Genomic DNA, 21,672 nt, shown 5'->3' on the forward strand with positions numbered 1-21,672 from the left:
GGTTTAGTGCCGCTTTCAGCCCAGGGCCTGATCCTGGAGACCCGGCATCGAGTCCCGTGTCGGGCTCCCTGCATGGAGCCTGCTTCTCCCTCTGCCTGTGTCTCTGCCTTTCTGCCTCTCTCTCTCTCTCTCTCATGAATAAATAAATAAATAAAATCTTAAAAAAAAAAAAAAACCCACACACACTTGATTATATTACTCTCTTGCCTACAATTCTTCAATTTTAAATGCCTTAAAAGAAATGCCTTTCAAGATAAAATTAAAGATTCTGGCATTGAATAAAAACTCCCTCATTGTTTGGCACCCGTTTTCCTTTTTTTGGATTTTCGCCGTTTTCTATCCCATCACTTCTGTACTGTATAGCCCTGATCCAGCCCTGGCAGCACTTGCAGTTCCCCAACAGGCCACAGGACCACATATCCCAGTCTCCACCAGAGTAATTCACACCCAGGATGTCCTTCCTTTCTCTTCACCCAGCTACCTGCCTTAAGGTCATCACAGCTTACGTGGATACCCTTCCTTCAGAAATTCTTTTCTGAAGTTCCCTGACTTCTTCTTTATCTGTTCTTTAGATTCAACAAACATCCACTTGACACCAGTCATGTGGCAGACACTAAAAAAACAAAAAACAAAAAAACAAGCAAGACGAGGTTTGATTTCAAAGAGCTTCCAGGGCCACCAGACAGTAGGAAGAGACAGACATGGCTGATATAATGGTGTTGCTATTATTAGAGACAGAGTTGGATCCTAATCCAGCTTCCTAAGTCTGACCTAGGTGCCCAGTTGGAGATGGCATACACAGATAGACAATGACCAGACCATACACCATGACAAAACTCTGATGCACAACCTGTGCAGCAACAGGCCCAGAGTAGTCAGGACTAGGTCAATAACTTCCCCATATTTTTCCTCTACTTTCAACTCAGGACCAATCACAGAAAGCCAAATATACTCTTCAAACAAATTACATAAGATACCCAGCTGCTGGTTAGCCTGCTTCCAGCTTCTCCATGCCAACCTTCCAACCAGAGTATGCATACCTGGTTCCTCCCCTTTTGTTCATTATAGAGCTTACCCACTCCCCTGCCTGTTTCTGAGTCTCTGCCAAATGCAAGTGACAAGTGACAATGGCTGCTGCCCTTGCTCTAGCAAGCTCTGAATAAAGAGCCTCATTTGTTCTTATTTCAGTAGTCTTTATTTCCACAAACCTCAATACTTCCATCATGTTCAGTTGATGCTCTTGTCTTGAACTTGGTGTATTCCAATGATCTCTTTTCTATGTCTTCACTGAACTCAAGGTCAGAGCCTCTCATTTAAACATAAAATCTGGCACAGTGCTTGCCCCATAACAAGTCTCCACTACTTTCTGTGGAGTAACAATGCTTGAAATTAGAACTGTATGGGAACTTTTAGACACACTTCTAGCCTCCCCACCCTCACAGAGCAGTTTCTCTATAACCTACTGAAACACTTAACATTCTTTGTCATAAGCCAGTCTCTTCCTATCACTATAAGGGTTTTCTTTTATCCTTGGGGTTTTATCCTATAGGGGTTTGTGTTTTTATCCTTGCGTTCCCAGACCCAGCATTTAGGAGGCATGTCAGAAATACTTATTGAATGGCGAGGGCCACTAACATTACACATCACGTTTTTCACAGTGTCAATTACCACAAAACTCTAATTCATGAGATAGAGAAATCTTTCCCCTAGAATCTGCTGAATACAAGTGTCACCTCTCCTTACTTCTAAGTGAAACCTGGACTCTCCATGTATCCCATCCCTCACCTGCAACTCTGTCAAGCAAAAACCTTTCCTTCCATCCTAATAGCATAAGGACAATATGAGTAATTTCCACTGCTCCACACCACCCCATCACCTCTTTTCTAGCTGCCATCCACTCCGCTTATGCCATCCCTACCTGCCCTCCTTTCAGGACTAAAACTTTCCGAGTGCCTCCTGCCATGCTGGATAAAATCTTAAAAGGGAGCACAGTAGCTATGGTTTCTGTCAGTTACCCATGTTCCTGCTTTCACATTTCTTCCACTAAGTCCATGTAATTCTGCTATAATTCCGATGGTGCTGACAGCGACCCCAACAACTCAACCGCTAGGTGCACTCTATTTCCCCTCATTCTACAGACTTTAGTAAGTCACTGAAGTCAGAGGAAGAAGTCTGCTCCTGAGAGGACACAGCAGGTGTGAGAATTATTTTTCTATGTTCTGTAAACTTTTATATCACTTGAATCTTTTGATATATGTAATTTATTTTATTTTTTAAATAAACTTTCTTTTTTAATTTTTTAAAAATTTTTATTCATTTATGATAGTCACACACAGAGAGAGAGAGGCAGAGACACAGGCAGAGGGAGAAGCAGGCTCCATGCACGGGGAGCCCGACGTGGGATTCGATCCCGGGTCTCCAAGATTGCGCCCTGGGCCAAAGGCAGGCGCTAAACCGCTGCGCCACCCAGGGATCCCCGATATATGTAATTTAAAAGATAATAAAAAAATTTTCAGGGATACCTGGGTGGCTCAGTGGTTGAGCGTCTGCCGTCAGCTCAGGTCGTGATCCCGGGGTCCCGGGATCGAGTCCCACATCAAGCTCCCTACAGAGAGCCGGCTTCTCCTTCTGCCTATGTCTCTCTTTCTGTGTCTCTCATGAATAAATAAAAAAAATATTAAAAAAATTTTTTTAGGGACACCTGGATGGCTTAGTAGTTAGTTGAGCGTCTGCCTTCTACTCGGGGTATGGTCCCAGGGTCCTGGGATCGAGTCCCCACATCGGGCTTCCCACAGGGACCCTGCTTCTCCCTCTGCCTGTGTCTCTGCCTCTCTGTGACTCTTTTGAAATAAATAAAATCTTTAAAAAAATTTTTTTAAATATTAAGGATTCTCATTTACCTCGCTGGCCTTGTTCCATTCTTACCCTGACCACCTTCAACTGTGGGTTAATATAGAATCCGTTTCATTGTTCTTGAGCCTCGGCTTCTGGATGCAGCTGGAGAAAGTTGGGAGGTGGAGCAGCCTAGCCTGGATCTTCAGTGTGGCTCTACTACTCTTCCCCTGAAACCCAAAGTGGCTCTAAATTCCCAGAATCGCTGTTACAAACCTTTCCCTTCCTCCTTTGTATTTCAAAAGACCTCACCTTCAGCGAATTTTCTCTGGATCTTCCTCTCCTGGCCAGGTCATCTTTAAGAGACGAAGCTGGCCTGCTCTCGCACCCTCCTAGTTTCTCCTCTCCACTAATGTGCAAATCCTCACATCATAGCCACCCTTTCATAAATGATTCTCCTCCCTGACCTCCTCTCTCTCATTTCCTTCAGAACCAACCTTCTTGAAGAGCAGACCACTCTCATCCCTTCTACCCTTCTACTTCCTCAGCTCCCACGCATCTCTCAGCCCCTTCAGACTGGTTGCCACTCTGCACAAATTGCTTTCCTGGAGGTTATCATGATCTCAGATTTGATTGACTGACGGATCCAACGGTCTCTTCTCCTCCTCCTCCTTCAATTCAGCATAAGCCAGTATTATGGGCTATTTGCTTCTACCCGAAGCTTATTTTTCCTCCTGTTATATTTGATCTTTCATTGACTAGCTTCTCTTTCTGCTCTCGCCCTTTAAGCACAAGACTTTTTTTACGGTTCCACGGCGATTGCCATCTTTTCTCATGCCATGTGAGGGCCCTTGTTAACTTTCTTTAGCTGAACATCACACTAGAGGGAAAACTCCAAAATCTGTGCCTTCCAACCTAGGCTGCAGAGAGCTAGGAGTTATGTCCCCCCCAGTAAGGTGCCACACAGGTGTCCGCAGTTCAACATGCCTCACATTGGATTTGCTTCCCCCACAGAACCTGCACAGCCAGGGGATGAGCTCATCCCCTGGCTGATGTTCCCTGTTGGCCAGCAGCTGGGCTCCTCTAGGGCAGGTGGCAAGCTTGAGGAATTACCAGCTCCCAACCTCCCAGCCCTGTGTCCGCATAGCTAGTCACCCAGGAGCCTGACCCCACAATGCTCTCGTACCTCTCCTCACACTGCTGTTTCCAGGCCTAGCTCTTCTCTTCCCAACAACAGCATTCTTCTCTTTCTTTTTTCACCAATCACAACAGGTGCAGACCCACACTCAGGCTGTGGTGCCCAGTGTCTCTAGAGCCTTCGCATCCCATTTCCCTCCTGTACTATAAACCTTTTGTACTGATCAGATGTTGACTTAGAAGAAATTGGCTGGATGCCATCTTTGCCCCAGTTTATGCCTAACATCTCACACTTACGTTATTCCATATGGGTTAGAAAAGTAAATTTGAATTAAGGAAACATGTATATGTGAGTATATATATGTATGTATACATGAAAGAGTGTGCGCACACAAGTGGGGAGCGCAGAGGGAGAAACAGACTCCTTGCTGAGCAGGGAGCCCGATGTGGGGCTCGATTCCAGGATCCCAGGATCATGGCCTGAGCTAAAGGCAGATGCTTAACTAACTGAGCCACCCAGGTGCCCCTCACACACATTTTCACATTATACACACACACACACACACACACACACCACAAGCAAGAGTGTATATATTCTTGTAGATACAAATAGCAATCTATTATTACTCAAATGGTATTTTCACAGCATCTGGTCTGGAAGTAGGGTTTTACAACTAATTTAAGTTAAAAAAAAAAAAGTATGGAGAAATGGCCTCTGAGAAGTTGAAGATTCTGAAACCCCTTTGTATCCTGTTACAAACTGAACTGTATCCACTACTACCACCACCACCACCTCCACCCCCAGGCAATTTCAATGTTGAAGACTTAACCTACCATATGGGATATTTGGATAGGACCTTTAAAAAGGTAATTAAGGTGAACTGTCCTAATTGTGGGGCCCTCACACATACATAAGACAGGTGTCCTTCTAAGGAGAGACAGAGAACCCAAGAGGGCCTGCACATAGAGAAAAGGGCCCGGGAAGATGCGGCAAGAAGACAGCTGCGAGCCCAAGAGGGACAGCTCAGGAGGAAACCAACCTGCCAGCATCTTGACTGGGAGACTTCCAGCCTCCAGGATGGCGAGAGCATCCATTTGTCTTTAAGTCTTCCAGATTATGCTATTTTCTTAGGCATACATAATCTAAGGCCAAAAGAACTGGCACTTTTGTGAAGTAAAAAAGATAACTGAAGTACAGTTGTAGAAGAGATTTGTGGTGCAAAACAAGCAGGAAGGATTTAGAATTCGATGTAAGAATTGCGATGACTGGGGGTACCTGGGTGGCTTAGTTGGTTAAGTGTCTGCCTTCGGTTCACTCAGGTCATGATCCTGGAGTCCTGGGTTGGAGCCCGACGTCAGGCTCCCTGCTCAGCGGGGAGTCTGCTTCTCCCTCTGCTCCTCACCCGGCTCATGCTCTAATAAATAAAATCTTTAAAAAAAATTGTCATGATTGAACAGGGTTGCTGTCCTGGTTACAGGTAACAATCCAAAGGAAAATCAGATTGTGGAGAGGCACATTTGAAAACAGATTGAAACAATGTGTGCAGAAATGTTGGAACCTAATGGATTACAGCCTTTTCTACACTCTGTTCCAAAGAAGAGTAAAGGTAAAATGGGTTTCTTAAGAATTTATTTATTTGGCAGAGAGAGAGTGAGTGCACAAGCAGAGGAAGCAGCAGCAAGCAGAGGGAGAGGGAGAAGCAGATTTCCTGCTGAGCAGGGAGCCAGATGCAGGGCTTGATCCCAGGACCCCGAGATCATGACCTGAGCTGAAGACAGCTGCTTAACTGCTGAACCACCCAGGTGCCCTGGTAAAATGGGTTTCATGATAAAATGATTTGGAAATTGTGCAGGATTTCTTGGAACCTTCTATAAGCTCCAGAAAGCTCCAAGAGGGAGCATTATTTAATGACAGAACCCTTCATCTGTGAGACATCACAAATGATGCTTCTTCCTAGGGGCCTATTTTTAGAGAAGATGGATCAAAGGAAGCTTGGCTACTTCTAGGGACATACCCCTAATGATGTCAGCCAGCACGGGGGTTGGCACGGGGGCACAGTTACAAAGGCCTGATGCAGAGGGGACCACAAAATAGTGGGTGATAAGTGCATGCCCTTGAACTTTGTTAACTATGTGATGTTAAGCAAGTTCCTCAGCCTCTAGTCTGGAGTTCAGTTTCCTCATCTATAAAACAAGGACAGTAACAGTGAGTACTCATCACCATGGGGATTTCTGCAGATGATATGGCCAGAACTAGGCTAAAAGCTTTCCAGGGTACGTATTCAGTATATATTAACTATTCTACGGGTTACAAGTATGCCATAAAATGGCTTTCCCCAGTGTTAACAACTCCTGATGAGAGATGAGGGAAAGAGAGATGAAGGGAAAGCCAGAAATATTAACCACTGTTTTCAATTTCACTAGTGCAAATCACATAGTGACTTGTAGGCCAGAGGCTGGTGCAACAGAAGTAAATCCAGCTGTGCTTTGGCAGATTTCATGCCAGGGGAGCACATCTATGAGCAGAAAAGCAGGTGTATATTCACCCCCTCCCTGCCCTGTTCCTTTTAAGTGGATCCATCAGGCTACATCAGTGGGCCCTAGGTAGGCGCCTTCATTGAGCTCAGTTATTCACAGCGTAAGAGTCTGGGCCGCCAAATAAAGATGACAACAGAAAATAACACAGAGCTTTATTTTCATAAACAAAGCTGTCCTACTTTCTTATAGCTGTTGCTAACAGCCTGACAGTGTCTCTACAACCCTCGATTCCTGTGCTGCTCAACATACCAACAGTCAAATATATCACCTTGAGGAGGAAGTAAGTGGCTTTTTCCTAAAACCCCCTGGGCACAGAGGGAAGGTGGCCAATTCCCCGGTCCCTCTCCTCCTCTGACCCTTCTCCAGGGGTCTCCAACCCATAGAAAAGGATCCAGGCAGGAGGCTCAATCAGAGCACTGCTCTCATGTGCTACTCCATCCTCTAGGAGAACAAAGAAAGAAAATTCTGTTTTCCTGTGTCTTAAACAGAGAGCCTTATAATCAACCAAGTTTTCAAACACAAAACCAAGCACCTGCAAAGTAACGTTGAAGCATAGCTGCTTTCCATGTGCTTTCGCATCGCCTCACTGGGAGGTTTTTCCCTTTACTGTCGTCATCAGGATTTTTCTCATCTTTCCCAATGGCAGCATTAGATAGCAAGAATTAACCAAAACTAGAGAAGGAAAAAATGGAACCCTGTAGAAACCGCCTTCAACCTAACTCCAGCGAGATGGCTAGCAGCACTACTGACATCCCCCTGACCCACCCTGCTCTCAAACTCCTGAACTCAGACCCAAACGCCGACAACTGCTTTCTTGACATTCAGGAATCACGGCCCCTCGAGGGCAAGGTTCTGTGAAGAAGGGCTGGAGCATGCTAGGAGTGCTGGGCCTGCTCTTGCTCGTTGGGTGGCAGCCTGGGCTGGCACTGAGGGCACCACCAGGTCAGCCTCTGGAAACCACCTGGAGGCCCGAATGCGTCTTTCATGACCGGGTGCCCGAAGGGACACTGCTCTTTCTGGTAGATCTGCGTGTGCTGCTGTTTGCCCTGGAACTTGCCCTGAAGCCAGTCTGCACTGAACTCCACCACGTGATCCACGAGGGCCTCAAGATGCCGAGGACTGAGGAGTGAACCAAGAGAAAGGGGATGGATCCCGGCTCTGTACAAGGCTTCATTCTTAATGATGTTCCCTGGGAGGAAGCAGGGAGAGGACAAGGGAAGGAAGAACAACACATCCATGATAAGCCCAGTCCACAAAGTCAACAAACTTCTGAAGTTGGTATGGCGGCAGCAGGAGAGATCCCTCAGAGGACCCAGAACCAACTCTACCATGGCCTGGTGGCTCTTGGGCAAGTCACGTACTCTCAGTCAACTTCCCTGTCTGCCAAGTGAGTTTGCTAATACTTACTTACCTTGCAGGTTGTTGTGAAGGTAAAACCATGGACCATGTTACAGCAAAGAGGTTATCAAAACAGGCTATGGAACCTGACCGCCTGCATTTGAACCCCTGCTCAACCGGATCCTAGCCATGTGACCCTGGCAAGTTCCTTAGCTTCTATAAGCTTCACACTCCTCATCTGTAAAATGGGGATCGGTTACCTGGCTTTTGTGAGCAGTAAATGAGAATACTCTCTCTCGCACACACTGACTGACACACACACACACGCTGAGCACTGCGGCTGGTAACCACTCAGTAAATATTAGCTGTTATTATTTAAAATGTCAAGCCTAATGCCTGAAATATAAAGTATTAGAAAGTATTATTTCACTATTTGTCTACTACTGCCTCATTCTTGGTGAAGCCAGCCTTGATCCCTCCTCCTTCCAGAATCAACAACTCTCTTCAAAACGCTCCAATGGCACACTTTCTTTAACCTCTACTAGGCATTTGTCATAATCTATCTGAAGTTGCAGTGAAATGAGCTCATGCTTGCCGGGCCATTAATAATCTCCTGGAGGAGAGAAGCTGAACTTGGTAGAATGCAAGTGTTCAGCATGTGCAGGATAATGGATGAAGGACATCACCGCTCTTTGCAAGGGCTTCATAATCACACCCCTAGTCACACACACGTTTCTCTTTAGTTCCCTGGCAAACTACGTGGATTCGTATCTCACCTGCACCACTTAGCAGCAATGTGTCCTTTGCTTTGGTTTCTTCACGTGAATAAAGGGAAAACTAACAAGTAGCTATTCTACAGACTAGCAGTGATGAAACCAGGTACCTGGCATGTTAGTCACTTGAAAGATGTCGGCTGTTCTTACTATTGTTAGTAACAATGACTAGTTAAGAGATCATTAGGTCCAGCTTATAAATATCCCACAGGCTACACCTGAAGGCCTCTTTCTCCCTCAGGGTGCATGGGCTCCCACAGGTCTTAATGTGAAAATGCAAGGCCACCATCTGGCAAGCCCCTGGGCCTCCTTCCTGCTGCTGAGGGGAGCTGTGCCTACAGCAGGCACCATCAGGCCCTGGATATGAGGTGATTTTTTCACCAGCAGCTCACTCAACTGACTCAGTAGCCAGTCACAGAAGCACTTAGTCCTCTGTGGAGGTAGTAAGAGCAGTCAGTTCTTAGAATTCAGCTAGTTAGCTGTTCTAGTTTTCAAATTGCTCAGCTCTTTTCCTCACCTGAAAATGCTCATGGTTTCATTGCTCAGGACACCTGAACAGAGAGAGGGAACCTGCTTCTTCACTCATGGCTTTTAAGATCCTGATGGAGGCCTGAGGCATCTGTGCTTTGCCAGCAGGCAGCTCCATCTGCGAGAGGCCCTGTTAGCAAATGCACTGCTCTCCCTCAGCAAATTGCACAGTGTCCTGTTCCCTGAAGACACTGACTGAGTAATCAAGTACCTCCTGTGTGCCAGGCACTGCACCACGCATGAGAGGATTCAAAGAGAAAGAAGACATGACTCCTGCCCTTTAGGAAGTTATGCTATGGTGTGGCCATGGGCAGACCCCAGCTGATAATATAATTAGGATGTAAATTCGGAAGCCAAGAGAAAAACCAGAAATTGTCTAACCTAACTCTCTCAGTCAAACCTGAAGGAAGTGAAGCTAAGGCGAGTAAGTGATTGCCGCAAGGAGACCTGAGGTGGGTCTCATCCCTTTCTCATCAGTTATACCTAAGCCTGAGAAGTATCTTTGGTCCAATAGTGTATAGCAGACAGGCTGCTCCCGTCCCAGGGCTTCCAAGGCTTGTCCTCGATGGAACTTTTCAGACAAGATGTCAGAGGTGGGTTGGACCAAGGCCGAAGATCTCCAGGACATCTGACAATTATAAAATGCCAGGAAGCTGCCACCGCTAAGGTACAAGACCAACCTGGAAAGAAAGAAAAGATTCTAAGTGCGGGTAGTTGAGGGGATATGTACACACTGGTCCCACTCCAACGTCAAAGTTAACCCAGGGAAGCCAAGACTCCAAACAAGAAAAGGCTCTGGCTCTGCCAGAATCATAAAAATCTCAGGGCTACATGCAGTAAGTAAAAGAAAACCTATGTATCACTCCAACTTTCTGATCATAGCCATACAGGTTCACTGAAGATAACATGACGTACAGAAGTCTTAAAGCCCAGGAGGTGTGGCTACTTGCACAAAAGCAGTTTTTTAGGAAAGACAGAGAAATGGATGCCAAAGAGGCACCACTCCCAGTCCAGGCAAGATTTACCAAGAAATACATACCCCTACATATATGCCCATGACTTCCTGAATTCCAAGGACACAGGAAAAACTTTATGAACTTTGATAAAGAAATAATGGGTTACTGTGTAAGGGTAGATAACCAGACCAGACCCCACATCTGAGGCAGAATGGAAAATAAATCCATGTATCTGACCTGGATGCTATTCTGATGTGGAAGTAAAAGGGCAACTTCGTTTATTTATTTTTTTAATTATATTTATTTATTTGAGAGGGAGTGTGTGTGTGTGTGTGTGTGTGTGTGAGATGGGGTGGGGGGATGAGAGCAGCAGGGCAGGGATCAGCATATTCTATGTTGAGCATGGAGCCTGACTGAGTCAGGGCTCGATCCCACGACCTGAAATCACGACCTGAGTTGAAATCGAGAATTGAGCGCTTAACTGACTGAGCCCCCCAGGTGCTCCCCTGGAAAGACAACTTTAGAGGAAAAGGATTCGGAGGCACATCTACCACAGTCTCTGAGGTTTACTCAAGGAAAAATACATGCCCCACAGAAATGAGGTCAGCAGGGACCTCAAGCCAAGGGGACAGGGAAAGAAAGGACAGAAGGGCAGCCCTGGGCTACATGTTTATTGTGAGAGATCTAAAGAGACCGTACAAGAGCACAGCTGAGAACTGTAATGTGTTAGGAAGGCATTCTTGAATCAGAAGCTACCCATGCTGACCGCCAGAAGCAAGTGAGGTGCCATGTGATCACTAAGGAGCTGAGAGGCACTTGGAGCTCCTAAAAGGCTGGATTACCTCAGTGCTGATCTGCAGACAACCAGAGAATGAGGAGGAGGATGACGACGAGCCCATCTGAGGTCTGGATGAGGGGGAGATTGCCTTGCTGAAAACATGGTCAGAGCACTGACTCTAGGCAGATAAAGCAGGTTGAAGATGACATGCAACACTTTCTTGAGCAGATGAATGAACTCACTGGTATTAAAGAATCTGACACTGGCCTGGCCCCACCTCACTCTTGTGATTTGGCTACAGAAAAGTGAACACTGCAGAGTGAACAGCTTCTGCAGGCTGTGAGGTGCACACAGATGAACAGAATGGCAGAAGATATTTGCAAATGACATGACGTATCAGATAAAGAGCTAGTATCCAAAATCTGTAAAGAACTTAACAATTCAACACCCAAAGAACAAATAATCCAATCAAGAAATGGGCAGAAGACATAAACAGTTCTCCAAAGAACACATACAAATGGCCAATGGACACATGAAAAAATGCTCCACATCACTTGGCATCAGGAAAATACAAATCAAAACTACTATGAGATACCACCTCACACCAGTCAGAATGGCTAAAAATAACAAGTCAGGAAACAACAGATGTTGGTGAGGGACAAGAGAACCCTCTCACACTTGGTGGGATTGCAAGCTGGTGCAGCAACTCTGGGAAAACAGTATGGAGGTTCCTCAAAAAGTTGAAAATAGAGCTGTCCTATAACCTAGCAATTGCACTACTGGGAATTTACCCCAAAGATACAAATATAGTGATCTGAAGGGCCACCTGCACCCCAATGTTTATAGCAGCTATGTCCACAATAGCCAAACTATGGAAAGAGCCCAGATGTCCATCAACAGATGAATGGACAAAGAAGATGTGGTTTATTTACATACAATGGAATATTACTCAGCCATCAAAAAAATGAAATCTTGCCATTTGCAACAACGTGAATGGAACTAGAGAGTATTATGCTAAGTTATATAAGTCCATCAGAGAAAGACAATTACATGATTTCACTCATATGTGGAATTTAAGAAACAAAACAGAAGATTATAGGGCAAGAGAGGGAAAAATAAAACAAGATGAAATCAGAGAGGGAGACAACCACAAGAGACTCTTAATCATAGGAAACAAACTGAGGGTCGCTGGAGGGTAGCGGGTGATGGGACAGGGTAACTGGGTGATGTAATGAGCATTGGGTATTATATAAGACTGATGAAATCAGTGAACTCTACCTCTGAAACCAATAATATGTTAATTAACTGAAATTAAAGGGAAAAAAAGAAAAGCAGAATTCAAGACAAAGGCAAATAGAGAGTATGCTATTATTTTATTTTACTTTATTGTTTTGAGAATGAGACAGAGAGAGAAAAAGAGAGGGAGAGGTGGAGGGAAGGGGCAGAGGGAGAGGAGAGAAGAGAGAATCTTAAGCAGACTCCATGCTCAGTATGGAGCCTGATGTGGGGCTCAAACTCACGAGCCTGAGATCATGACCTGAGCCCAAATCAAGACCCTTAACTGACTGAGCCACCCAGGCTCTCCAAGCGTGTATTGTTATTTAATAATAACACTACAAAGAACCTGTGAGAGTTAGAGACCTTGATGCTTTGGACAACAGGATAGCAAACACATGAACACATAGAAAGGCAAGGAGGAACTTCCTAAAACCACAATCACCCTAGAGGATTTTAATGCTCCTCTTCCCATGTTTGACATTATTAAATAAACAAAAAATAAGTAAGGATGGGAAGAATTTGCATGAGCAAAGCAATAAAGCAATAACTTGTTCTTAACAGTTACATAATATTTTACTTTTCATGAACATAACATACTATATCTTCATTTATATACACAAAATGTAAGCAAAGATCAATGATGTGTTTGGCTGCAAATTTTAATAGATGCCCAAAGTAGAAAACTTACAGGCTTGATATCCTGATCACAATCCAATAAAAAAATAACAACAAAACAAAATGATGACCCCACTGAAACATTTGGAAAAGCAGAAAATACTCTTCCCATATAGAGTATATAAAACTAATATCATTGTTTGAAAGATCAACAAAGCTGATAAAACTTTGGTAAGACTAATTAAGAAAAAAAGGGGGGTAGGTGACAAAGGAAAATAAAAAAACATGAAGAAGAAAAAAAAGGCAGACATAACTTCACAAGAAGATATTTAAAAAATAAGAGAATGATGTGTATTAACTCTGGGACAATAAATTTGAAAACCCAGTTAGGGATGAGGCTTGTTAGTGAAGAGCATTTCCATTGCCCTGACTGGTGACTAATTCAGCAATCAGCCCATGAGCCAGCTTCACGCCATGAGAGGTTTGCTGAGAGTTTCTGAGAAAGCTCTCCTTGCTCATCTGAACTTCGAGAAATGACCTTCTCTTCCCCTCTTCTCTCTTCCTGTGTGGACATAAAGCCTGGACTACAAGGGCCTCTTGCTGCTGGTCTAAGGACAAGACCAACATGTGGATAAATGCACAGACAGGATAATCACAAGCACGTGAAGCCCATAGCTGGGAATTGAGTCAACACCAATGCCCACTGTCAATCAAAACTTCCCATTATGTGAGCCAAAAAATCTCCTCCTCACTCAATCCAGTCTGAGTTGTTTTTACAGTCCAAAGCGTCTTGCCAGCCCTATGTCATACCATAAATAAACACTATAGTTCTGAATATAAAGATATGTAATTATGGAACTTTAGAAAATGGAAGAGTAGTGTGACTTTTAGGTAGAAGGGGCCTTCTTTGGCAAGAGGAGAAACCTTAAGAACTATCAAGAAAACTACGGACCAATGACCCCACAAAAATGTAAAATCCCAAGGGGTGGGAGGATGGACAAAATAGGTACAGAGGATTAAGAGGTAAAGACTTGCAGTTCTAAAATAAGTAAGTCACAGAAATGAAAAGTACAGTATAGGGAATATAGTCAATAATACTGTAATAATATTGTTTGGTGACAGACGATGACTACGTTTATCATTGTGAACACTGAGTAATGTCTAGAATTGTTGAATCATTTCGTTCTACACCTGAAACTGACATAACTTTGATGTCAACTATACTTCAATAGATATTTTTATTTAATTATTTATTCATGAGAGATACAGAGAGAGAGAGAGGGGCAGAGACACAGGCAGAGGGAGAAGCAGGCTCCATGCAGGGAGCCTGACGTGGGACTTGATCCTGGGTCTCCAGGATCATGCCCTGGGCTGAAGGCAGCGCTAAACCATTGAGCCACCCGGGCTGCCCAAGATATTTTAAAAAATTGTTTAGATTTATTTTAGAGAGCAGGAGTGCATGAGTGGGGGGAGGGGCAGAGGGTAAGAATCTACAGGTGACTCCCCACTGAACATGGAGCCAGATATGATGCAGGGCTCCATCCCACAATCCATAAGATTGAGCCAAAACCAAGAGTCCGACCCTTCATCGACTAAGCCACCTAAGCACTCCTAAAAAATTTTTAAATCTTGAATGCCAAAAAGCATAAACATTATCAAAAGACACAGGTGGGCTTGAAACAATACTGGCACTACATATCACAAAGGTTAACACATAATATACAAAGCCACTACAAATTGATTAAAAAGTATACAAATAATTCAAAACTAGTTAAGAATTCAGCAAAAGGGACACCTGCATGGCTCAGCGGTTGAGCGCCTGCATTTGGCCCAGGGCGTGATCCTAGAGTCCCAGGATCAAGTCCGGCATCGGGCTCCCTGCATGGAGCCTGCTTCTCCCTCTGCCTGTATCTCTGCCTGTGTGTGTCTCTCTTATGAATAAATAAAATCTTAAAAAAAAAAAATTCAGCTAAGTGAGCACTTCTCCAAGGCCATGAGAATGTTTATTCTCAGTGACCAGCAACGACTCCTGGGGAAAAATCTGCACTGAGGAAATAATCCTGAACACGGACGGGGTTTTACACACCAAGATATTCTTCCCACCATTCAACGGATTAAAACGGGGACAATTCTGTCCCTAAATTCAGAGTGTACTAGTCAAGCCATAAATGTCCCATGCTTGTTGGGAAAGTTCTTCCCTTTTCTAAGCTGTCCCAGTACACTTCTACCCCCTCTGAGCACAGACCTATAGGTGGCCAGGGAGGTGTCTTCTGTCTCTGAAGAAGAGGGCTGCTGCAGAGCTCACCTGAGTGAGCCCACAGAGCCCAGCCCCCGACCGGCACATGGGACCCGAGTGAAAACCCACAGGCCCTGCAGAGCCATGACCCACAGCATGCTCAACCACACCATTACCTCGGAATGGGGTCCCGCCAGTCACCCCTCTTGTTTGCTTTCTTTGCTCTGGAGAACTCGTTCACCCAAATGCTGCCAAATAAGCCGAAGCTGACCTGCAGCCACCTCTCAGCACCTCCTCCAGCAGAAGTGTCTCCCTGCAAACACTCCAAACCACTGTCTCCACTGGGAATGACAAGCTCCAGGGGCTGAGAGGGCTCGTTAGAGATGTTCTGGCTGCTGGGCCTCAAGGCCTGCTTTTGGTCCTGGTCCTCTTCCTCCCTCTCTCCTTTTTGTAGAGGCTCAGGCAGTGAGACATTGCCAAGGGACCCAAGTTCTTCATCTGGATCAAATCTAAGGAATAATTTTTTTCCATGGACCTAGAAAAAAAAAAAAAACGGACACGATCTAAGTCTTTGCTATGGACTTGTGGCCGCTTCCCCTCACCACCAACCGCCTAATCTGTATGGTGAAACTTAACCCACAATGTGATGGTATCTGGAGGTGGCACCTCCAGGAGGTAATTAGGTCATGAGGGTGAAGTCCTCCTAAAAGGGATTAGTGTCCCTATAGAAGAGATCCCAGAGAGTGCCCTTGCCCCGGCATCATGTGAAGACAGCAAGAAGATGGCTATGAACCAGGAAGCAGGTTCTCACCAGACACCAAAACTGCCAGGCTGTCTCATCTTGGATTTCTATTCTCTGGAACTGTGGGATATAAATTTCTCTTGTTTATAAACCACCTACCTACCTAGTCTGTGCTATCCTGCTACAGTAGTCTGAATGGATGAAGACAGCCTTACAGATCCAGAAAAGGGAAGACTAGAAGTATATGCAGATATTAGGCCTAAGGCAAACTTATCCCTTCTTGCCTCTTCCATGAAGCTCCCCGAGTATTTTGGATCTGGCTTTGCTCTTAGCTGCAGTGGTACGAGTGGTTAGCACATGGTTTTCAAAGTGATTGAAAGCGGGGATCCCTGGGTGACTCAGCGGTTTGGCGCCTGCCTTTGGCCCAGGGCGCGATCCTGGAGTCCCGGGATCGAGTCCCACATCAGGCTCCTGGCATGGAGCCTGCTTCTTCCTTTGCCTGTGTCTCTGTCTCTGTCTCTCTCTGTCTATAGTGAATAAATAAATAAAATTAAAAAAAAAAAAGTGATTGAAAGCCAGAAGAATTAGATTAGTAGTAACATAGGTCCATGCTAGACAGCAGGACCACCCTAGAATGACTGAGAAGATATGCTGCCAATGTTTTCACAGATTAGCTAAGAAATAAATACAAATTGTCATCCTTGTATTTTTTTTAAATTTTATTTATTTATTCATGATAGGCACAGAGAGAGAGAGAGGCAGACGCACAAGCAGAGGGAGAAGCAGGCTCCTTGTGGGGAGCCTGATGCGGGACTCGATCCTAGAACCCAGGATCATGATCTGAGCCAAAGGCAGATGCTCAACCACTGAGCCACCTAGGCGTCCCTAGTCCTCTTATTTAATTCATAATACTTTTCCTTTGTTAGAAATAATTAGTACACAGCCATGCACACCATACACAAACTGGCAGCAATAAAATCCTACAGAAAGAGCTTGGTGCCCGATGACCTCGTGTTCTCCCATATATCCTGGACCACCTCCCCAGGACTTCACACTATGTCAATGGGCAGAGGCAAAAACCAAAGCTCCAGACATGAAGAAGCTGCTCTTTTGAATCTGTCATAATTAAACACAATTCCAAATACAGAAACTGGAGAACCAACGAGGAAAGACACAGAAGAGACAGGCCAGAAAAACAGGTGGTAGAGGGTAGAACCAATCTTTTCCCTGCTTCATTAGCCCGTGTTGCTCATTCTATCTCCATTCGCCTATCTATGACTGCTTCACAAATCTGAAATGCCCTTTCTTTTCCTTCTGGTCCACCTAAATCCTTCATCCTTCAAGGTCCAACTCAAATCTTACTTCCTCCATGAAGCCTTTTACTTCAGGCCACAAGGACCTCTTCTCTGCTGAGGCCCTCCAATGGGCATTATATGCTTCCCCCCTTCCCATTCAATTACCTAACAGGCTTCCCCGTTGTAGAGAGAGGTCTTCCTTTCCAAATTCAACTCAGATCCTTAGGAGGTAGAGGCACAGAGAAAGGAGCACAGTGATGAGAACTTACCAACCACATGTGAGACAGTTCTCTCTGTCCCTCAGGGTTCTTGGGGTCCCACAACACCAATTTCTGTGTTGGTTTACTAGGAACCAGTTTGCAGTTCCATCTCGAGGCTCCCTATCCACACATTCTTCTGTCCACTCAGCCATTCCGTAAATATTCTCTGAGAGCCAGATCTGGGACAGGCACAGGCTAAGGGCTAGGGTTCCAGAGATGAAAGGATCCAATCCTGCCCCTGCAAACCTTTCAGTAATCTGGTCAAAGAGTCCAAAAGCTCTCATGGGAGGAGCACAGATCTGGAGGTCAGGTGGCCTGGCATCCAGCTAGCCCATATCAAGTTGACATATCAACTTGGGTGGAGTGTTCTCCCTCTCTGATTCTCTATCTCCAAATGTAGAAAATATAAGTGAAGGTCTAGGGGATCCCTGGGTGGCTCAGCAGTTTAGGGCCTGCCTTCAGCCTGGGGTGTGATCCTGGAGTCCCGGGATTGAGTCCCGCGTCGGGCTCCCTGCATAGAGTCTGCTTCTCCCTCTGCCTGTGTCTCTGCCTCTCTCTCTGTCTCTCATGAATAAATAAATAAAATTAAAAAAAAAATAAGTGAAGGTCTAGAAGATCTCTTTTCAGTTCTAACCAAGAAGGTTTTATAACTCACAAGGTGTGTTTGAAGGACAAGGTGGAAAAAAGAGGATTAACCTTTATTGAGCACCTATGTCAGCCATAAAGTCTATTTAACACAATTTTAACTGCTAAGCAATTTATCTCCATTTTACAATTGTAGAAACTCCAACTAAGAGATTAAGTAATTTGCTTAGGAGCACACAGCAAAGCAAAGGAGCTAATTTACTTTTTCTATAGCTTATTACCATATATATGCTTCCTAAGAGCTGGCACTCAGCTAAGTGTTGGGCATACAATACTAGGAGGGCTCAGGCCCTGCCTTGTCAATCTGTCTCCTCTGCTCAACCAGTAGGACCAATTCAGCAATAAGGATCCAACAGAGGGAAGTACAGGGTGCCCTGCAAGCAGAGAAGTCTCTCCCCACCCTTAGAGCAGACAGGCCAGGCTTCTCAGAGGATGTAATGGCAAGGCTGACGACGAGGAATTACCAGTCACATGAAGGGACAGGAATGGGGGCAGAGGTGGGGGAAAAAAGGAAGATCTGCCCAAATGGGGGTGGAGGGTGGGGAACGTGTCAAAACCGTGGGCAAGAAGGATTGGTTGAGGAGCCCCGGGTAGTTCACCATGACTCAAAGAGTGATTTGGGATAGGATAAGAAGCAGGCTTCCAGAAGGAGGCACAAATCAGACCACAGCAGCCCTGGGAGCCCCTGGAGGCAATTCTGACTCATGCTCAAGGTGTGGATGAGCCGACCTGAATCTAGATCAGAAAGCTATGTGCCTTCCTTACCTCCTTGCTCGTTCCCAACCAGAGGCATACATCAGAGTCAGCTGGACCCTGGGTGACCAGAATCACTACAGACTCTCTGAATCTGAATCTCCAGCTCACGTGTGCACAGTATACATTTTAGAGTTCCACAGGCCACTGAGATGCCCACTTCTGGCTGAGAAACATCAGACCTAAAGAGGAGGAGCTGCGTGGGGTCCCAGCATGGTTGTCCTGGGCTCAAGGAAGTGCTAGTTTAAAATTCTTGAGAGAAGTTCTAAGGGAAGTCACAGGATGTGCTGATGGAGCCAGCCCATTTACAGGAGGTAGCAAACAAGCCCCGATGAACTCACCTGGGCATCCTGGAGCCATAGGAACTGAAAGCTGGCAGGGTTCAGCTTCTTACTGCTGCCCCCTGTCTTGACCACCTGCTGCCCCACAAAAGGGGAGACCAAGTGGTGAAACTTCCTCACAGATGGTCCTTCCGGCATCCCTGCAGGCAGATATGGGGAAAAGAAGCCACTGACTGAGCTAGTTTTTCTCTGGTATTTCTGGTGGGTGCAAAGTTCCAAGCTTTCGAGCAGCTATTTTTTGCCATTGACTTGAAAAGTATATATGGTCACAGAGGGAGTGTGGCTGAGAAGAGTGGTCAGATCAAAGAGATGGACCAGCTATGGCGGGGTGTGGCCCAGTTTCCCAGCGATGGTTTCCCTTTCCGGCCCGTCTCACATTTCTCCATGCAGCAAACACTTATTAAGCACTGACAGCATGCTAAGGCATCATGTCATGGGAGCCCGCTTCTTTGACGTTGCAGCAGCCTGAATGGGAGCTGGCCTTTGGTACTTACCACCTGCACCGCAGGCCCCAAACTCGCCTCCAAGCTTTCTTGGCACCCCCGCCCCTGCTTCAGCCATACCAATCATTCCAGCCTATTACTGCTGATTTATCAGCAGCACTTTAGAGGAGAAATGGTGATGGAAGAGAAGACTGTAAGGGACACAGAGACACAGATGTAGATCTGGTCTTCCCAGGACCACCCCACCAGGAGGGGCACTGTGTATGTGACGACAATGCAGAGCTCAGAACTATGACAAGTGCAGACACGGGGTCATGTTAGTTCAGAGCAGGGAGAGGCCACGTCCAGCTTAACTGCAGATAATTATCCCTGGTCACTGATAACAGCTGAGGTTGTTTTAACCTTGATGTATGGCTATCTGTGACCCTCATCTCTCCCTGCCCCAAATCAAACAAGTTCACTAAGAGTTTATGTATAAAGCATTCAGATGTTGGAGTCTGAATGGCCTGTGCCCTGGCTTCTCACAGCTAGATGTCCCCACACCCCCTGCCCTGCCCCTTACCCCGGGTACACTACTTAGCCACGTGTTTCCTCACCTGCACAAGACTCTATAATTTACGATGAAAACCCAAAGAACTAAGTAGGTACCTGGCAGAGTGGTTACTACTGTAGTTTAACAATTCTAAAAGACAATTAAAAATCTCCAAGATGGAGGGATCCCTGGGTGGCGCAGCGGTTTGGCGCCTGCCTTTGGCCCAGGGCGCGATCCTGGAGACCCGGGATCGAATCCCACGTCGGGCTCCCGGTGCATGGAGCCTGCTTCTCCCTCTGCCTATGTCTCTCTCTCTCTCTCTGTGTGACTATCATAAATAAATAAAAATTAAAAAAAAAAAACCTCCAAAATGGAGATCTTACTATATCCACACTTTCTCACAGTCGAATTAGCAGCACATTCAATAACGTGTATTTTACGGGGGATGGTGCTTTATTTTCGCTAAAGGGTAGCGCTGTTTCCCCTAATCAGACCTTCAAGACATTGTCGAGGCTGTCCTGACAAAAGTGTTGGGTTGCAAGACTTGCCTGACTTCAGAGACCTTAACCTCAACCAGCTAGCTCTCAGTGCCCGCCCAGGTCATCTCCAACTGAGGAAGCTTCTGGAAAAGCTTTCATCCGAAATGCATCTAACCCCTGAAATCTCTTAACACGTGGGCATGTTTTTTGAGGGATGCTTATGGATGGGAAACTGGGCAGCGAGCTGTCTTTGCCACAGACTTAAGGGAGTGGAGGCAGATTTGAGGACACAGATTTGAGGGGGGCGTCCTGCCTAGTCTCAAGCCCCCTCCCTCCAGGGGCTCGCGGGTTCACGGCTCCCTCGCGGACCACACTGGCAGTGGCAGAGGAGAGGGGCTTCGGAGCGTCTTCCTCTCTGAGGAAGGCTCTGCACTGGCGGCTTTCTGCCCCTTTGTCTAGGTGAGGCGGGGAGATGCAGGGTGCGGAGACAGGGCCCCAGGGGAGCCTCCCCGGGGTAAATGCAGGGAGGTACCCGGTAAACAAGCCAACCGAAACACTGGGCCTGGGGTGCAGTTCCGTAAGGGATGCTTCCAGCTGCCGGTCACAGCGCGGTCCCGGCGGCAGCAGGTGACGACTGCGCGCAGGCCGCGGGGAAGCCGGGCACTCCCGAGCGCAGGGGCTGCGCGCACCGCCTCCCCGGGCGGCTCCCCGGGCGGCTCCCCGCGCCCCACCGCGCGGGCCACGGAGGGGCGGGAGGCTGCACTCACCGGCTTCGGGCCCGCGCCCCGCGACACCCCCCGCGCTGCGGCGAGGCCCGCACGTCGTCTCGGGCGCAGGGTGCAGCGCGGTCTCGGCCGCCGTCCGCGCACGACTGCGCAGGGCTGGACGCGAAAAGGTCCCGGGGACGCGCAGCGGGGCTAGGTCGGGAGGTGGGCAGGGGAGGGGAGGCGCGGGGCTCCTCCTCCCGGGGGGAAGGGCTTGGCGGGGGGTGGGGGTGGGGGAGGGGTTCCGCCGGGGCGCGGGGTAGAGCGGGGCTCCGCCCCTGGGGCGGGACGGGGCGCGCGGGGCGGGGCCGCGGGGGCGGGGGCGGGGCCAAGCGGGGCGGGGGCGGGGCCGGGGCCAAGCGGGGCGGGGCGGGCCGCGGGGGCGGGCGCGCGGGGCGGGGCCTCGAGG

At 46.9% G+C, this 21,672-nt stretch overlaps 1 protein-coding gene across 1 annotated transcript; it reads right to left on the reverse strand.

Moving 5' to 3' along the window:
• Positions 1–6,642: 6,642 nt before the first annotated feature.
• Positions 6,643–21,426, reverse strand: NEIL2 (nei like DNA glycosylase 2). Its single transcript, XM_025462903.3, has 5 exons — positions 21,267–21,426; positions 19,046–19,185; positions 15,186–15,544; positions 9,630–9,826; positions 6,643–7,696 (listed from the first exon to the last, which is right to left on the reverse strand). Exons 2-5 carry the CDS (start codon positions 19,181–19,183, stop codon positions 7,383–7,385), a joined length of 1,008 nt encoding a protein of 335 aa, XP_025318688.1. The 5' UTR covers positions 19,184–19,185; positions 21,267–21,426; the 3' UTR covers positions 6,643–7,382.
• Between the last annotated feature and the right edge of the window lie 246 nt (positions 21,427–21,672).

Source organism: Canis lupus, chromosome 25 (genome assembly GCF_003254725.2).
Source record: "Canis lupus dingo isolate Sandy chromosome 25, ASM325472v2, whole genome shotgun sequence".
NCBI lineage: Eukaryota > Metazoa > Chordata > Mammalia > Carnivora > Canidae > Canis > Canis lupus.

Bases quoted from the DNA above. Each gene is read 5' to 3' on its own strand.
- NEIL2 (XM_025462903.3), bottom strand. From the start codon at position 19,183: ATGCCGGAAGGACCATCTGTGAGGAAGTTTCACCACTTGGTCTCCCCT. The intron at 15,545-19,045 runs GTGAGTTCATCG...TTTTTTTTCTAG, and splicing joins TATGGCTCCAGGATGCCCAG to GTCCATGGAAAAAAATTATT. The intron at 9,827-15,185 runs GTAATGGTGTGG...CTTTCTTTCCAG, and splicing joins TGGCGGGACCCCATTCCGAG to GTTGGTCTTGTACCTTAGCG.